The sequence below is a fragment of the Oncorhynchus kisutch genome, linkage group LG1, assembly GCF_002021735.2.
Source record: "Oncorhynchus kisutch isolate 150728-3 linkage group LG1, Okis_V2, whole genome shotgun sequence".
Lineage (NCBI taxonomy): Eukaryota > Metazoa > Chordata > Actinopteri > Salmoniformes > Salmonidae > Oncorhynchus > Oncorhynchus kisutch.
This window is the reverse complement of record NC_034174.2, coordinates 74,841,297-74,856,239: the sequence shown is the minus strand read 5'-3', so window position 1 is coordinate 74,856,239 and position 14,943 is coordinate 74,841,297. Positions and strand designations below refer to the sequence as shown.

At 43.8% G+C, this 14,943-nt stretch overlaps 1 protein-coding gene across 1 annotated transcript in view; it reads right to left on the bottom strand.

Annotated features, from left to right (window-relative positions):
- LOC116375796 (stromal cell-derived factor 1-like) overlaps positions 1-14,636 on the bottom strand; it is a 15,251-nt gene extending 615 nt beyond the window's left edge. The window contains exons 1-4 of the mRNA XM_031833168.1: positions 14,470-14,636; positions 10,991-11,108; positions 4,489-4,572; positions 1-2,774 (exon numbers count right to left, since the gene is read on the bottom strand). The exon at positions 1-2,774 is cut by the window's left edge and continues 615 nt beyond it. Of these exons, the coding sequence (XP_031689028.1) occupies positions 2,744-2,774; positions 4,489-4,572; positions 10,991-11,108; positions 14,470-14,536 (300 nt within the window). The 5' untranslated portion in view covers positions 14,537-14,636 and the 3' untranslated portion in view covers positions 1-2,743. The remainder of the gene's footprint in view (positions 2,775-4,488; positions 4,573-10,990; positions 11,109-14,469) is intronic.
- Positions 14,637-14,943: the final 307 nt, after the last annotated feature.

The window sequence follows — 14,943 nt, the reverse complement described above, 5'->3', positions numbered from 1 at the left end:
TATATCTGGGAGGGGGGGGGGGGGGGGGGGGCTTGATTAAAAACATGTGTGGGTCCCCTGGCTCATACTTAAATGTATTGTTCTCTGTCTTGGCTCAGTGGTACTATTGGCACTTCATATTTTAAACTCTGTGGAACGCTGTCAGGAGAAATAGAACAGAATCCCAACGACATTGTGTTCTAAGGGGTCCTAATGAAGAATTAATTGACGTCTGCCTGAGCTGAATCTAAATTTGAATCGGCCTGAGCTGAGATATCCTAATGACAACAGTAATGTTTGTTTTAAAGTATCTCAGTACGTAGCGTTACATTCCGGATTTATTAGATTTGCCCATCTTGCATCAGTGGATGAATGCCGTCAGATTATTGGTTGATTAGAATAAACCTCCTCAAGGGAGAATTGAATCAGGGAAAACTATGGCAATGAAGCCTGTATCTCTATAATATTCTGTTGTTGTTTAATCTAGACCTGCCGCCACAATTTAATCTGGGGGACTATAAATGTTTATTACATTAACTTCAACATGTTGCAGCTGCACCAAATGAAGTTAATAGACACATAACATGTTTTTTAATGATGTTGCAAATAAACGTTTTTGGAAAAGTGATAAATGTATAAAAATGTGATTTGATAATACAGTAGTACTGCGGTTGGGATACAGTACTCTCTGGTTATGCCTTCATCTAATACTGTACTTACAAATACTGTGTTAAATCTCATTATCTTAGAATATATAAAATATACAAAAATAAAAATCATTACAGTAAAAATACCAATTTAAAAGACTTAAAGTCTTAAAGTGGCTCAACAATGAAAGTAGAATAACTTTCTTTCGCCCCCAGTTCAGCAACATTCAGTTTCAATGTGATAGTCAATACTGTAGTATAGTAACAGGTATTTCATGTGGCCGTATACTGGCTTTAAAATCCTGCCTCAGGATATGTGGTGGTTTATAACTATGGAGTAGGCCTAAAGTGAGCTCCTATGCAATTGATGAGTGAAATCCAATAATTTGACAATGTGATCCTGTATGGAAATGTATGTAATGAATCTTACTATACTTAATATAATACAGCAATTATTTTACGCCAGTATTTGTTAGTAAATACCCAGAATATTGAGGTAAATTAATTTCACATCGCTTGTGTTGTTGAAAAATGACTTGGTGTCTCATTCAATGCCTTACAGCCTAGACTATAGCAACGGACAACATTACATTCACACAAACTGTATAAAAAGCTGCATTGATATGGGGTTTTATCCCTGTTTTGCATTACAATCTTATCCTACAAGGCCATCGTTCTTACAACCCTTGGCTTTTGCTGAGTTGCTTAAGTTACTTCTAATTGTGTGGGCTTTCCTGTTCGGCACAGGACTGAACTGTAATACAGAATTGTCTGCCTCCAATAAAGGCTGTCGGCTTGTATTACAGCAGATAACTTCCCCTTTATTACAGCAGGGGTTTTCAAACCTCTCCTCGGGGTCCCACAGTCGTTCCATGTATTTGATCTATTCCACAGCTATCACACCTGATTCAACTTGTCAACTAACCAGCCTTGAATAGGTGAATCAGGTGAGTTAGTTCTGGGCTACAACTAAATTGTGAAACGCCTGGTGGTCCCCGAGGACAGGTTAGAAACCACCGGCCTGTACGCATAGTCTGATTCGGATCCTCACTGGTCTGTTCTTGTGAATGGAAACTCCATGTGATTCAGTGCACAGCCTCGCTTCCTGAAAAGATATGTATCAGTTCAAACTAATGTCTTCTGATCCCCAGAGTTGAAACACCTGAATCAATGCATGTCCTTTGTTATCGTTTGAGGATCTCCATTGTCTTGTCTAGACTGGAATGCTTGTTAAGGCTTGACATAGAAGTTGCCCCTAACCACAGATCTAAGATTTCCTTCCCTACCATCCTAGACTTGACCATCAGGGATCCAACTACATCTGACCTTGGATCAGTTAAGGGTGACTATCTATTTCCCCTGTTATGAATGTTTGACCAGCCCTGATTGGTCGCCTCTTACAGAGTGGGCTCAACCCATTGGACGGCTCATTCCTGTTCCTATCCTATGACCCCTCAGTCAGAGCCCTCCCCTGGTGATACCCACAAGCCCTTGCTGGGCACATTTGAGACGGTGAGCCGGGTGTAAAAACTTTAAATGTCCCTTTACTGCCTCTTATAAAAGTAGGAAAAATACTTTATATACAGACGTACACTTACACACTCAGTTCAGACACACTCAGTTCAGACACACACACACACACACACACACACACACACACACACACACACACACACACACACACACACACACACACACACACACACACACACACACACACACACACACACACACACACACACACACACACTAAGAACAACCACACCAAATAAAACACACTGCGCTCACACACTCTTTACACACGTACTCACACATTCCGATATAATTAGGTATATGCACTTGGTGCTAACAGCGTGAGGAGAGGTGTCTGCAGTGTGGGGGGCAGGGTGGCTGCGGGGTCAGCAGCAGCAGCAAGGCATCATGGTCGGTCTGGCGGTGAAGTGCTGGTTTTGCAAGCGTTCCAGAATGTTCCAGAGCGTTCCAGAGCGTTCCAGAGTGTTCCAGAGCAGAGACGTGTAGCTACAGAGTTACATATCTGAGTAGTGGAGGAGGAGGAGGAGGAGGAGAGCTGGCCTGGGACTGGGGCACTGCAGGCCGGTCAGGATGGTGTGTCTCCTTTACTGAGCACGTCTTCTGGACTTCTTCACCCTGGAGAGACAGAAAGAGAGGAATAAGACACTGATTGAAGAGGATTCATGGGTGTAACTTCATTTTTCCGTGTGGCCACTTGACATCACCTGATTAGGAACAACTCTGGGCCCTAATGTCATTTTATGGTAAATACTTAGTACGGTGCTCGTAGTTATATTGATGCTATGTTCTGCATCATGCAGGGTTTTGAAACATGCATTCTTAGTAAAAGGGTTCCCAAAGGGTACTTTGGCTGTCCCCATAGGATAACATATTTGGTTCCATGTGGAACCCTCTGTGGAAAGGGTCCTGCATGCCCCCTATTTATTTTTTTACAAATAAATAAATAAAAACAAATGGGTCCTACATGGAACCCAAACGGGTTCTACATGGAATCAAAAGGGTTCTAACTGGAACCAAAACTGGTTCTTCAAAGGGTTCTCCTATGGGAACAGCCAAAGAACCATTTTAGGTTCTAGATGCACCTTTTTCTCTAAGTGTGTAACGTGTCACATAGACCTCCAGTTCTACGAGAGCATATATACTGAAGCCTTCATAAAGATCATCTGGATATGCATTGTCTTAGAAAGATTTGTACACAGTTTTTTTAGCTCGCTATTTTGAGCAAATGCAATCTTTTGTAACTATGCCACATTGGGAACTAAACAGCAAGAAAATGCCTAATTTGTGGTCAAATGTTCCTCCATTTTAGATGTATTTACTATAGGCGTTTTTAAGAGGCAGACATTTTGCATGGTTGGTGAAAACGATCACCAGAGGAATGAGGAATGCACATTTAACACACATTTGAACTGCACAACCCATTTAGATTCATTATAATATTCTGTATAGTGTGTCTGTTATTGTTTATTGTAGTTTTTTACAGTTTACTCCCTGGGTGTAAAACTTAGTGGAGTTGTTTTCCCTTAGTGGAATGAGTTTTACTATTTGTAGACAAATTAGTCCTGATCATTTTGTGAAAGTGCCTTCAATTTACACGTATTTGTTTATTTATACATAAACTGCTGTCTTTTAGCCACGAAATTAATGAAGTTAGTTCAATTGTGAAAGTAACACATGTTTTTTTGGCCAAAAGTTTTAGGTAATAAATCTGTAATAAAAAAAATAAAAAAAATTGATGTCATGACATTCTACTCCATCCCTGATTTCCCAGATAAATTCTGATTGTTTACTGAAAGCCCTGGAATGCTCCGAATGCCACGCTTAAATGATCAGAGGGATTGCAAGGCTTGAGCAGAAAGCATTCATTCCCAGTCTTTAATTCATATCTCAGTAGCCATCTGAGTAGCTAGCACGCATAATGAGAAACAAGCACCCAGAAACACCAGTCACTTTCATCTCTTTTAATGAGACACACACATAGCAACAGTTCTAATCATACAGATAAATGAGCGATTTCAGAATGCTATGTGGACAGGTGGCCATAAAATGACACTTATCTGTTGTTACTGTACTTAAGCAGTCCCATTTCTCCCATTTCTCCCATTTCATTTGGATTTTGCAGATGAAAACAGCTGCGCATTTCATTCCGTGTCTCTCACTGTTACCAGCGAACTAGCCTGGTCCCAGATCTGTTTGTGTTGTCTTGCCAACTCCTATGGTTTGGCGTGACAATAATAAGAGTTGTCAAGTAAGCACAAGCAGATGTGGGACCAGGCTACCCTGCGATCAGCTCTGACTTGTCAAAGAGGGAAGTAAGGTTTCTCCTTACTTGTTAATGGCATTCTTCAAGTACGTCTGCAGCCATTTGGTCTCGGGGTTAATGCAGACCTCCCTGTTGTTCTTCAGCTTGGCACTGGGACCGGGAGAGGGATGGATGAAGGGATGGAAGGGAGAGAGAGAGAGAGAGAGAGAGAGAGAAAGTGAATTAGGCAGAGACTCACTTCAGTATTCTCCGAGCATCCACTTTCTCTGTTTTCTTATCTGATTCAAGGATGGAATGATCCGAAAAAAAGTCCAGTAAGCTCTCATGAACTGGCCTAGCGTCTTCTCACTCTGGTGAACATCCAGGGATAGTGTGCTGTGTAGCTGTAACACACAGTAACACACATGCCTGATACGTGGCGTCAACTAGGGTGAACTGTGGCCGTGTTTCGGTCAAACTGTAATGAGACTCGTGGGCCTTGGAGTAGCGAGTTGAATAGTACGAGTGGTACGTTTTTATTACACTTAAATGATATACATAGATAAATAAATATAGATCATTTATAGGTTTCTTTTGAACTAATAATTCTGAATGCAACTATTTCAGTTTGACCAGTCTGTCTTTATAGACTCAGATACAGTGTGGAATCTTATATATTTGTTTTATAAAAAATCTAAAAAACATTTCAAAAGGGTTACATTTGAGGTAATATTTTTTGAAGTCATTCATTTCTGTTTGACACAGTTTTTATAGATTACTGAAATCTAGTCTGTATAATTAATGTATCTGAAGATTGAAGAGACATCTGATGAACTCTGTGTACTGTAATCTAAAAGTAAATGTGTTCCATCATTTTGATATCGTCTATCTGCTCATTCAGGGTCAAAATAAACCAACACATTAAGATAAATGAAGTTCACTTTCCTTTAAACCAACTACTGTACTGGACTGGACTGGACTGGACTGGACTGGACTGGACTGGACTGGACTGGACTGGACTGGACTGTACTGGACTGGACTGGACTGTACTGGACTGGACTGGACTGGACTGGACTGGACTGGACTGTACTGGACTGGACTGGACTGTACTGGACTGGACTGTACTGTACTGTACTGGACTGGACTGGACTGTACTGGACTGGACTGTACTGGACTGGACTGTACTGGACTGGACTGGACTGGACTGTACTGGACTGGACTGGACTGTACTGGACTGTACTGGACTGGACTGGACTGGACTGGACTGGACTGTACTGGACTGGACTGGACTGGACTGGACTGGACTGTACTGGACTGGACTGGACTGGACTGGACTGGACTGGACTGTACTGGACTGGACTGGACTGGACTGGACTGGACTGTACTGGACTGGACTGGACTGGACTGGACTGTACTGGACTGGACTGTACTGGACTGGACTGGACTGTACTGGACTGGACTGGACTGGACTGGACTGGACTGTACTGGACTGGACTGTACTGGACTGTACTGGACTGTACTGGACTGGACTGGACTGGACTGGACTGGACTGGACTGTACTGGACTGGACTGGACTGGACTGTACTGGACTGGACTGTATTGTACTGGACTGGACTGTACTGGACTGGACTGGACTGGACTGGACTGGACTGTACTGGACTGGACTGTACTGGACTGGACTGTACTGGACTGTACTGTACTGTATTGGACTGGACTGGACTGGACTGTACTGGACTGGACTGGACTGGACTGTACTGTACTGGACTGGACTGTACTGGACTGGACTGTACTGGACTGTACTGGACTGTATTGGACTGGACTGGACTGTACTGGACTGTACTGTACTGTACTGGACTGTATTGGACTGGACTGTACTGGACTGGACTGGACTGGACTGTATTGGACTGGACTGTACTGTACTGGACTGTATTGGACTGGACTGTACTGGACTGTACTGTACTGTACTGGACTGTATTGGACTGGACTGGACTGGACTGGACTGGACTGTATTGGACTGGACTGGACTGGACTGTACTGGACTGGACTGGACTGTATTGGACTGGACTGGACTAGACTGGACTGTACTGGACTGGACTGTATTGTACTGGACTGGACTGTATTGTACTGGACTGGACTGGACTGGACTGTACTGTACTGGACTGGACTGGACTGGACTGTACACACAAAACAAACATCACTCAATATGATATAAGGCTGCAAAGTCAACAGTAACATAATGTATCTGGAAAAATAAGTTCTTTGACCAAAATTATATTTATCAAGCTCATTTATATGTCATTAATTTCCAGGGACATTTGCAAGACACATATGCCAGTGAACAAGCAACACATTATTAAAATCCCAAACATATATTTTAAAGAAGAACAAACATATTATGAACAAGTTGTTAGAATAATAATTATTAGAACTTGTATTCACAGCATATTTTAACCCACAAAACAATGCATTAAATCACATCAAGTCCCCCCCCACCACCTGCCACAGGTGAAAAATCCCATCTCTCTCCTTCCACTTAGACAGCTGTTGCAGTGATAACAAAGCATGGTAACACTGATCTCTTTGTTAAGCCGGTGGTACCACCAATAAGGAGGTTTTGATGTCAGGCCATTTAGCCTGGGATTTACAGACTGTGGGGTGTATATGGGAGTAAGTGGTTCACCTGTAGCGGACTGTAGTGTGTTGATAGAGGGTTGATTTGAGTGTCGACTTGAGAGAGAGGGGCATTTGTCCCGAGATCGGACACCTCTGTGAGTGTTTCTGATCCATGAGCTTTAGGGGGAGACGGGGTAGTGTGTGTGTGTGTGCGTGTGTGTGTGTGTGTGTGTGTGTGTGTGTGTGTGTGTGTGTGTGTGTGTGTGTCAGCACTCTCTCCTCTCCTCCCCTCCTTCCCCAAACATATGGTTCTAACACCTCTGTGTCAAAAGGTCGTGTTTGAGAGTTAACAACTCAGGTAGCGCCTCACCACCTCCCCTCCCTCCCTCCCTCCCTCCTTCTCTCCCTCCTTCTCTTCCTCTCACAGCCCTGTAAATTAAACACATTCCTCTCCACCTCTGAATCTCTCCTTCATCACTCCTTTACCGCTTTTCTGATTCAATTTCACCTCCCCCAAACTCTCCATCCCTATTTAACACCAACCTCTTCAATTGACCAAATGGCCCACCTACTATTCTTACCCCAATAAGATGAAAGAACAGCTCAAGCGCATCAAACCCCTTCAAACCCCCCCCAAAACCAACATCCCAATCGTTTAGATAAATAAAAGCCGGTAACTGGATTCCCTGTTTGTTTATCTCTAGGATACCCCCTTCCTCCCTCCCTCCAACCCCCATTCTGTCCTCTTTCATATATTTAGTGCAGCTAATCCATTTTACTGTTTTGTTTTGATGTTTCTCCTGGTTTAGGTTTATCCCTCTAGTGTGTGTGTGTGTGTGTGTGTGTGTGTGTGTGTGTGTGTGTGTGTGTGTGTGTGTGTGTGTGTGTGTGTGTGTGTGTGTGTGTGTGTGTGTGTGTGTGTGTGTGTGTGTGTGGACTATCTATCTGATCTATCTGATTGACTCTGTTGGAATTCGGGGCTCTGGGAGTCTGGAGCTTCTAACCCAGTAGGTAGTAATTACTTCACAGCAAGCTAATGCCAACAAGCAGGAGGAGACAGGGGCGTGGAGGGGGTGAGGGGGGTGTAGTGTTACCCTTGTTGTCTTTCATCCAAGGACAATAGATATATCAGAAGAGATGCGAGCTCTCTGCCCCTCTCTCCCCTGCTGCTCAGTCATAAATAACTTCAGGATGGGCTTTGGAGGGAATAAGAGGGAAAGTGGAAGCTTTTGGTGGTGTATGTGTGTTCCTTAATGCCTGTGTGTGCAAATGTGTGTATCTCTTGATGATTGTGGGTCCTGACCAGATTTGTATCCTTACTGACCCCTTGCCATGAGTTAACCCCCTAATGCCCCCCCCACCACCCCTTCCCAACCCCCCAAACCCCTCTGGCTTTTTGGCTCTGGCCACCTGGTTTCTATAGGTTACAAATAGGCAAAGCATTTTGGCTTAATGCGTTCCAGGCCATTTAAATTACACTAAATGTGGGCGGCTGGTGAGCGAAGGGAATAAAAGAAAGAAGGATAGAGAGGGTCAGCTGCAACATAAAGGTCATCACATTGACCCCTAATGATTGATTCCTTAACAAGACTAAAATCCCCCCTAGAGCTAGCTTGGAGAGAGACACTCCTCTGTCAGCTTCCTCTCTCCTCTCCTGGCCATTTATCGTGTTGTTCTAATCTAAACATCTCTTTCCATTTGGGGAGAGCCATAGTAACTCTCTCTCTCTCTCTCTCTCGCTATCTCTCTCTCTCGCTATCTCTCTCTCTCTCTCTCTCTCTCTCTCTCTCTCTCTCTCTCTCTCTCTCTCTCTCTCTCTCTCTCTCTCTCGCTATCTCTCTCTCTCTCTCTCTCTCTCTCTCTCTCTCTCTCTCTCTCTCTCTCTCTCTCTCTCTCGCTTTCTCTCTCTCTCTCTCTCTCTCTCTCTCTCTCTCTCTCTCTCTCTCTCTCTCGCTATCTCTCTCTCTCTCTCTCTCTCTCTCTCTCTCTCTCTCTCTCTCTCTCTCTCTCTCGCTTTCTCTCTCTCTCTCTCTCTCGCGCTATCTCTCTCTCTCTCTCTCTCGCGCTATCTCTCTCTCTCTCTCTCTCTCTCTCTCTCGCTTTCTCTCACTCTCTCTCTCTCTCTCTCTCTCTCGCTTTCTCTCACTCTCTCTCTCTCTCTCTCCACTTTCTCTCTGTCTTTCCCTCCACTGTGGTCCTCCAACTGCAATCATTAAAACCAGATAATATGGGACTGATGCTTAGCTGAATGGAATGGGACCCAAAGTTAAGCTGAATGGAATGGGACCCAAAGTTTAGCTGAATGGAATGGGACCCAAAGTTAAGCTGAATGGAATGGGACCCAAAGTTTAGCTGAATGGAATGGGACCCAAAGTTAAGCTGAATGGAATGGGACCCAAAGTTAAGCTGAATGGAATGGGACCCAAAGTTTAGCTGAATGGAATGGGACCCAAAGTTAAGCTGAATGGAATGGGACTCAAAGTTAAGCGCCATTAGAATCCACATGGGATCTTATTAACAGAGGGGTCTTGCTGGGCTGAATCAGGCTATTCTGAACAGGTTTTGCCCTAGGAGATGACTATAGGAGTTGGCAAGACCACACAAACAGATCTAGAACCAAGTTAGTTTCGCTGTAGCAGCTGATAATAGGAGTTGGTAAGACAGCACAAACAGATCTGGAACCAGGCTAGTTGATCCCTACTTGACTACACGTATCAGGCCAAGGTCCTTCTGGTTTCAGCCAAGCAGGCTTGTGCTGTGTTAAAGTAAAGATGGTAGATAAACGAAGATGTCACATTTCCAGTCTGCTTAAGGGATGGCTCTCCCATAGGCACCAATGCATTAGCAGCTGGTTCTGGTCTGCTTAAGGGATGGCTCTCCCATAGGCACCAATGCATTAGCAGCTGGTTCTGGTCTGCTTAAGGGATGGCTCTCCCATAGGCACCAATGCATTAGCAGCTGGTTCTGGTCTGCTTAAGGGATGGCTCTCCCATAGGCACCAATGCATTAGCAGCTGGGTCTGGTCTGCTTAAGGGATGGCTCTCCCATAGGCACCAATGCATTAGCAGCTGGTTCTGGTCTGCTTAAGGGATGGCTCTCCCACAGGCACCAATGCATTAGCAGCTGGGTCTGGTCTGCTTAAGGGATGGCTCTCCCATAGGCACCAATGCATTAGCAGCTGGTTCTGGTCTGCTTAAGGGATGGCTCTCCCATAGGCACCAATGCATTAGCAGCTGGTTCTGGTCTGCTTAAGGGATGGCTCTCCCATAGGCACCAATGCATTAGCAGCTGGTTCTGGTCTGCTTAGTTCATTGACCATATATGGACAAGAAAAAAACGAGGGAGTGGGATGAGTCGCTTCCTCTTCCACCTCTGGTTAAACTACATTACAGTGGTCCCGTAGAGCAACATGGACCGTGGCATTGACAGGTGTCTGTCCAGCCCTGAAACAAACACCTGATTCAACAAGTCACCGCCTTGACGATTAGTTGATGAGTTGAATCAGGTGCTTCAGTGCTGTGCCCGGGAAGCGAAGCTAACTCACACACTCAACATGCAGCTGTCTCAGACCAGGGTTGCTTACCACTGCTTTACTGGGCCTGTGTAGTTCTGGTTTATCTCCAGGAAAAGTCTGTCTAAAAATAGTGAATAGCTTCCCCTTCTGTGAGCAGCAACACTGTGTGTGCTGTGTGGGATGTCCAATGTTGGCCACCATAGTACTTTCTTATCTGTGCAGTGTAGTGCAGGGCTGAGGAGAACATGGGGTTGTCTCCTACAAAACGTCCCTGTTACTCCCCAGCCTTGTAATGAAAACATTGACATTTTGGGAGAAGCTATACAGCGATCTAGTTGTTCTTGTGAGGGGTTTGGAAGGTTTTTCACATGACAAGCTAAGGAACTTAGCTGTAAGTCTTCTAAAACACAACCCAAAATCAGGGTTAAAAAGCATCCCATAATGCACCAGCAGGTTACTCACATGACTTGGAAAGGGCAGTTGGGTGTGTGAAGGAACTTGAGCTCTCTGATGCTCCTCTGAGGGACGGTGTTCAGAGTGGAGCGACACCAGCAACTCTCTACCAGGCTGATGGGCTTAGCTGAAAACAACAACCACAGACATAGTAAGATACTGTACCAGGTACCAGGTACCGGACACTGAGAGGATGTGAGCTCTGACCATTTCTATGTCTTAAAACTAAAACAACCCAATCCCAGCTCACAGCGCATGATGATAGTTAGAGCTGAACCAACAACATGAGACTCAACGCCTCCAAAATGCAACAACTCACAATCATTGCAGGCAGGAAACAAGGATGAATTTGTTCATTTCATATCAGAGTACTTGGAACAAATATGTTTAATCTACTGTCTCTAACCCTGACTTTAGTCCCAAACTAGGATGAATTTGTTAATTTCATATTAGAGCTTGTAAGAACAAACAGGATAAAGTAGAAGACAGATTTCCGTTGCAGCTGGACATTGGGGATTAAATCCATCTTCACTGTTACTCCATGACAGCAACAGCTCCTAGTCAGTGGTGTGTGAGATTGGTTTACGCAGTGTTACAACCAGGTCTCATAAATAGCTCACACACACTCACACACTCTCACCAAACTTTCACAGTACACACTCAACACTACTCTACTTTTACCTGTTGTTAATCATCTTCACATTCACTGGGGTAAACCCCAGTATTTCTGTTAAATCTGTGTACAAAGCTGGGGAAAAGTCCCGGACTTTCAACTGGCCTGCGGAGCACGGCAGAGAACTAGACTTAAGATAAAACTAGCAAAAAGAAGCATTTGAAGAAGATTACTTGACTATGTTGTTCAGGGTCAAATACCACTTTGAAAGCTCTGAAAGGAAAATGCATTTCATTTAAATAATTAAATCAAACTGTTATTAGTTATTTATACATTTCAAATAAAATACCGTTAAGACAAAACAGCACACATGTTCATGTATTTAAATACATACCTCAAATAATTAACACACATTCCCACCAAGTACAAAACTACTGTATTTAACCCGGACAATGCATGAGAAAGTACACATTTACCTGCCTTTAGTTCCAAATGCAAGGCAATTAAAAAGAGATTAGTCTGCCACACACACTCACACAAGCGTATGCACGCACACACACACACATGCCTACACACATGCCCACACACATGCTCACACAGACACACACACAGACACACACACAGACACACAGACACACACACAGACCCCCCCCCCCCCACACACACACACACAGACACACACACAGACACACACACACACACACACACACACACACACACACACACACACACACACACACACACACACACACACACACACACACACACACACACACACACACACACACACACACACACACACAGAGAGACTCCAGCGCTCATTGTCCCATCCGCCGTCATACTGCCTTTTCACTATGAACATTGAAGACACAGCTCTCTATCCCAGAAGAGTCCTTATCGTTCTACTCCACTGGGGCTCCCAATGTGTTCCTTCTTTCTCAAAGCTCCAAGAGCACAAAGCTTAGATTCTTATCAGAAGAGTCCCTTTAAGAAGTAGGCTACATTCTTACAATGATTGCATATCACCCCTGGTTCCTACTGGTTCCTGAAACTAAGAATCTTTTTACTCAATAGCACATACTCTGGCTTTTGCCTGAAATGTTCTTAGATTCAGGAATTTCAGAGGGGAAACCCTGCTGGAAATATCACACAAGATTAACATGAAACGTGACATTCTTGATAACCTGTTTCCAACAATGATTTTTATTAGTTTTTCTTTGAAGATGGGAAGAAGTCCATTGGCTGAACATATATACATGTCTCTTCTCCAGTTGCCTTGTGGTTGTAAAACCTTCATGAAACACTCTCTCTGTTTACTTTAAAACACTTTGATATTTACATTCTTTTCATTTCTCGAATCCTACATCTTAAACGGAGTACAAACGGCTCCCTTGTTTGACTGTGGGATTAAACCGCGATCCCATTTATCCACTGCAAAATAAACAACAACAGGAGAGAGAGAAGTCCGAGAGAAGAGTTGAACTGTGTTATGCTAAGCATGTTGTTCCTACCCCTAGCCAGGGAGACCCTGACTGCATATTAAAGACGACAGGATGGCCGGGGTGATGGAGGGGGTAACTTGTATATTTATCTGGTTTTTTGTTGCTTTCTTTTAACTAGAAACTAATTAGGGGCTAAACAAGGCAGGTTGTGAAAGAAACTAACTCAATCCCAAATGGAACCCTATTGCCTATTTTGTGCACTTCTTCTGACCAGAGCCCTATGGGTTTCCCTGTGGGCCCTGGTCAAATGTAGTGCGCCGTATAAGGGAATAGTGTTCTATTTGGGAAGCAGAGCTTGTAGCTACATGCTCACTTGTGGCCGGGTGCTGTAAGCAGTATGCATAATGAGCCAGTATTAGCATGATAATAGAGCCTGATAAGGTGGAGGGTCATTGCTGTGATATTGGTTTGGGGGAGACTTAGTCATTTGGGACACTGACTCCCTGACCCATCATCCTCTAAATCGTAAGATCTTTCTTTCTTTATTTGACAAATAGTTTTAAATGTTCATTTGTATGCCGTTTAAGACGTCAGATTTGAGGAATTAAAGTGGTTGGAATATCAAAGTGTTGAAAACAAACAACAAAAGGTAACTGAGAAGATACATAAATAATGGCCAAAGTCAATACAAACCTAGACATTTCCAGAATAATCCAAATAACCATCTATTTACAATCCAACTATACAAACAACAACAATTCAACAAATGCAACCAGTTTGAGTATAACATCTCCATCACATCACAACAATCACTTACTTATTTGACCAAAACCAGTCAAACATCAAGGAGCCAACAGACAACCTCCACAACCACAACTCATAACTACAAGTTATTCTGCTGTGTATCCCTTCTCTCAGCAACACCAGCCAAATGTCACAACCACATCTATTCTAACAACACCTATTCAAATTCAACAAAAATATCAAGACAACCTCCACAACCACCAAAACGTCCTCCTTTTCTATAACAAATCACATCTCCAGACATTCTAGAACACAAACATAAAGTCTCTCTTTGCTAAGTTACTAAAATGACTCAAATAAAGAGATAGATAAATGAAGATAGATAAAACACTAGAAAGACACACTAACAGTCTTTAAAAAAAGGGTTCCAAACGGGTTCTTCGACTGTCCCCATAAGATAACACGTTTTGGTCCCAGGTAGAACTCTTTTGGGTTCCATGTAGAACCCTCTGTGTAAAGGGTTCTACATGGATCTCAAAAGGGTTCTTCCTGGAAGCAAAAGGGTTCTACCTGGAACCAAAAAAAGGGTTCTTCAAAGGATGATCCCATTTATGTTTGAGATGGCACCTTTTCTTCTAAGAGTGTAGAAGACATGCCCAGACAGATGAACCATCCCCAGACCCACTCACCCGTAGAGGGAGGTACATCCATGGCCACAGCCAGTAGGGCCAACACAGCCAGTACTTTGACATCCATGGTGGGCTGTATGTAGTAGGATGGAGTTACAAGAGGCTCAGGGCTCAGCTTCTCACAGCTACTATCCAGCAGGGCTCAGTGTAGACTGACTGTCAGCTCCTCTCTACACACTGTTAAAGCTCGGAGGCTGAGGGAGAGAGAGAGGGAGGAGAGAGAGGAGGGAGGCTCCTAATTTCTCAGGAGGAGGCAGGGGGGGTGGGGGGGGGGGTGAGCTGCACTGGCTATATGAAAGGCAGAGACTTCCTCGATTGTAAATGTGCTGGCTGACAATCAAGAAGAAATTCTCTTTCTCTTGTAAGTTATTTCTCTCTCTATTACTTTCATTCTCTTTCTCGCAATGTCTCTCTTTACGTCTCATTTTCCTTCTCTCTCTGTCTCCTCTATTTTTCTTTCTGTCTCTTTCTCAC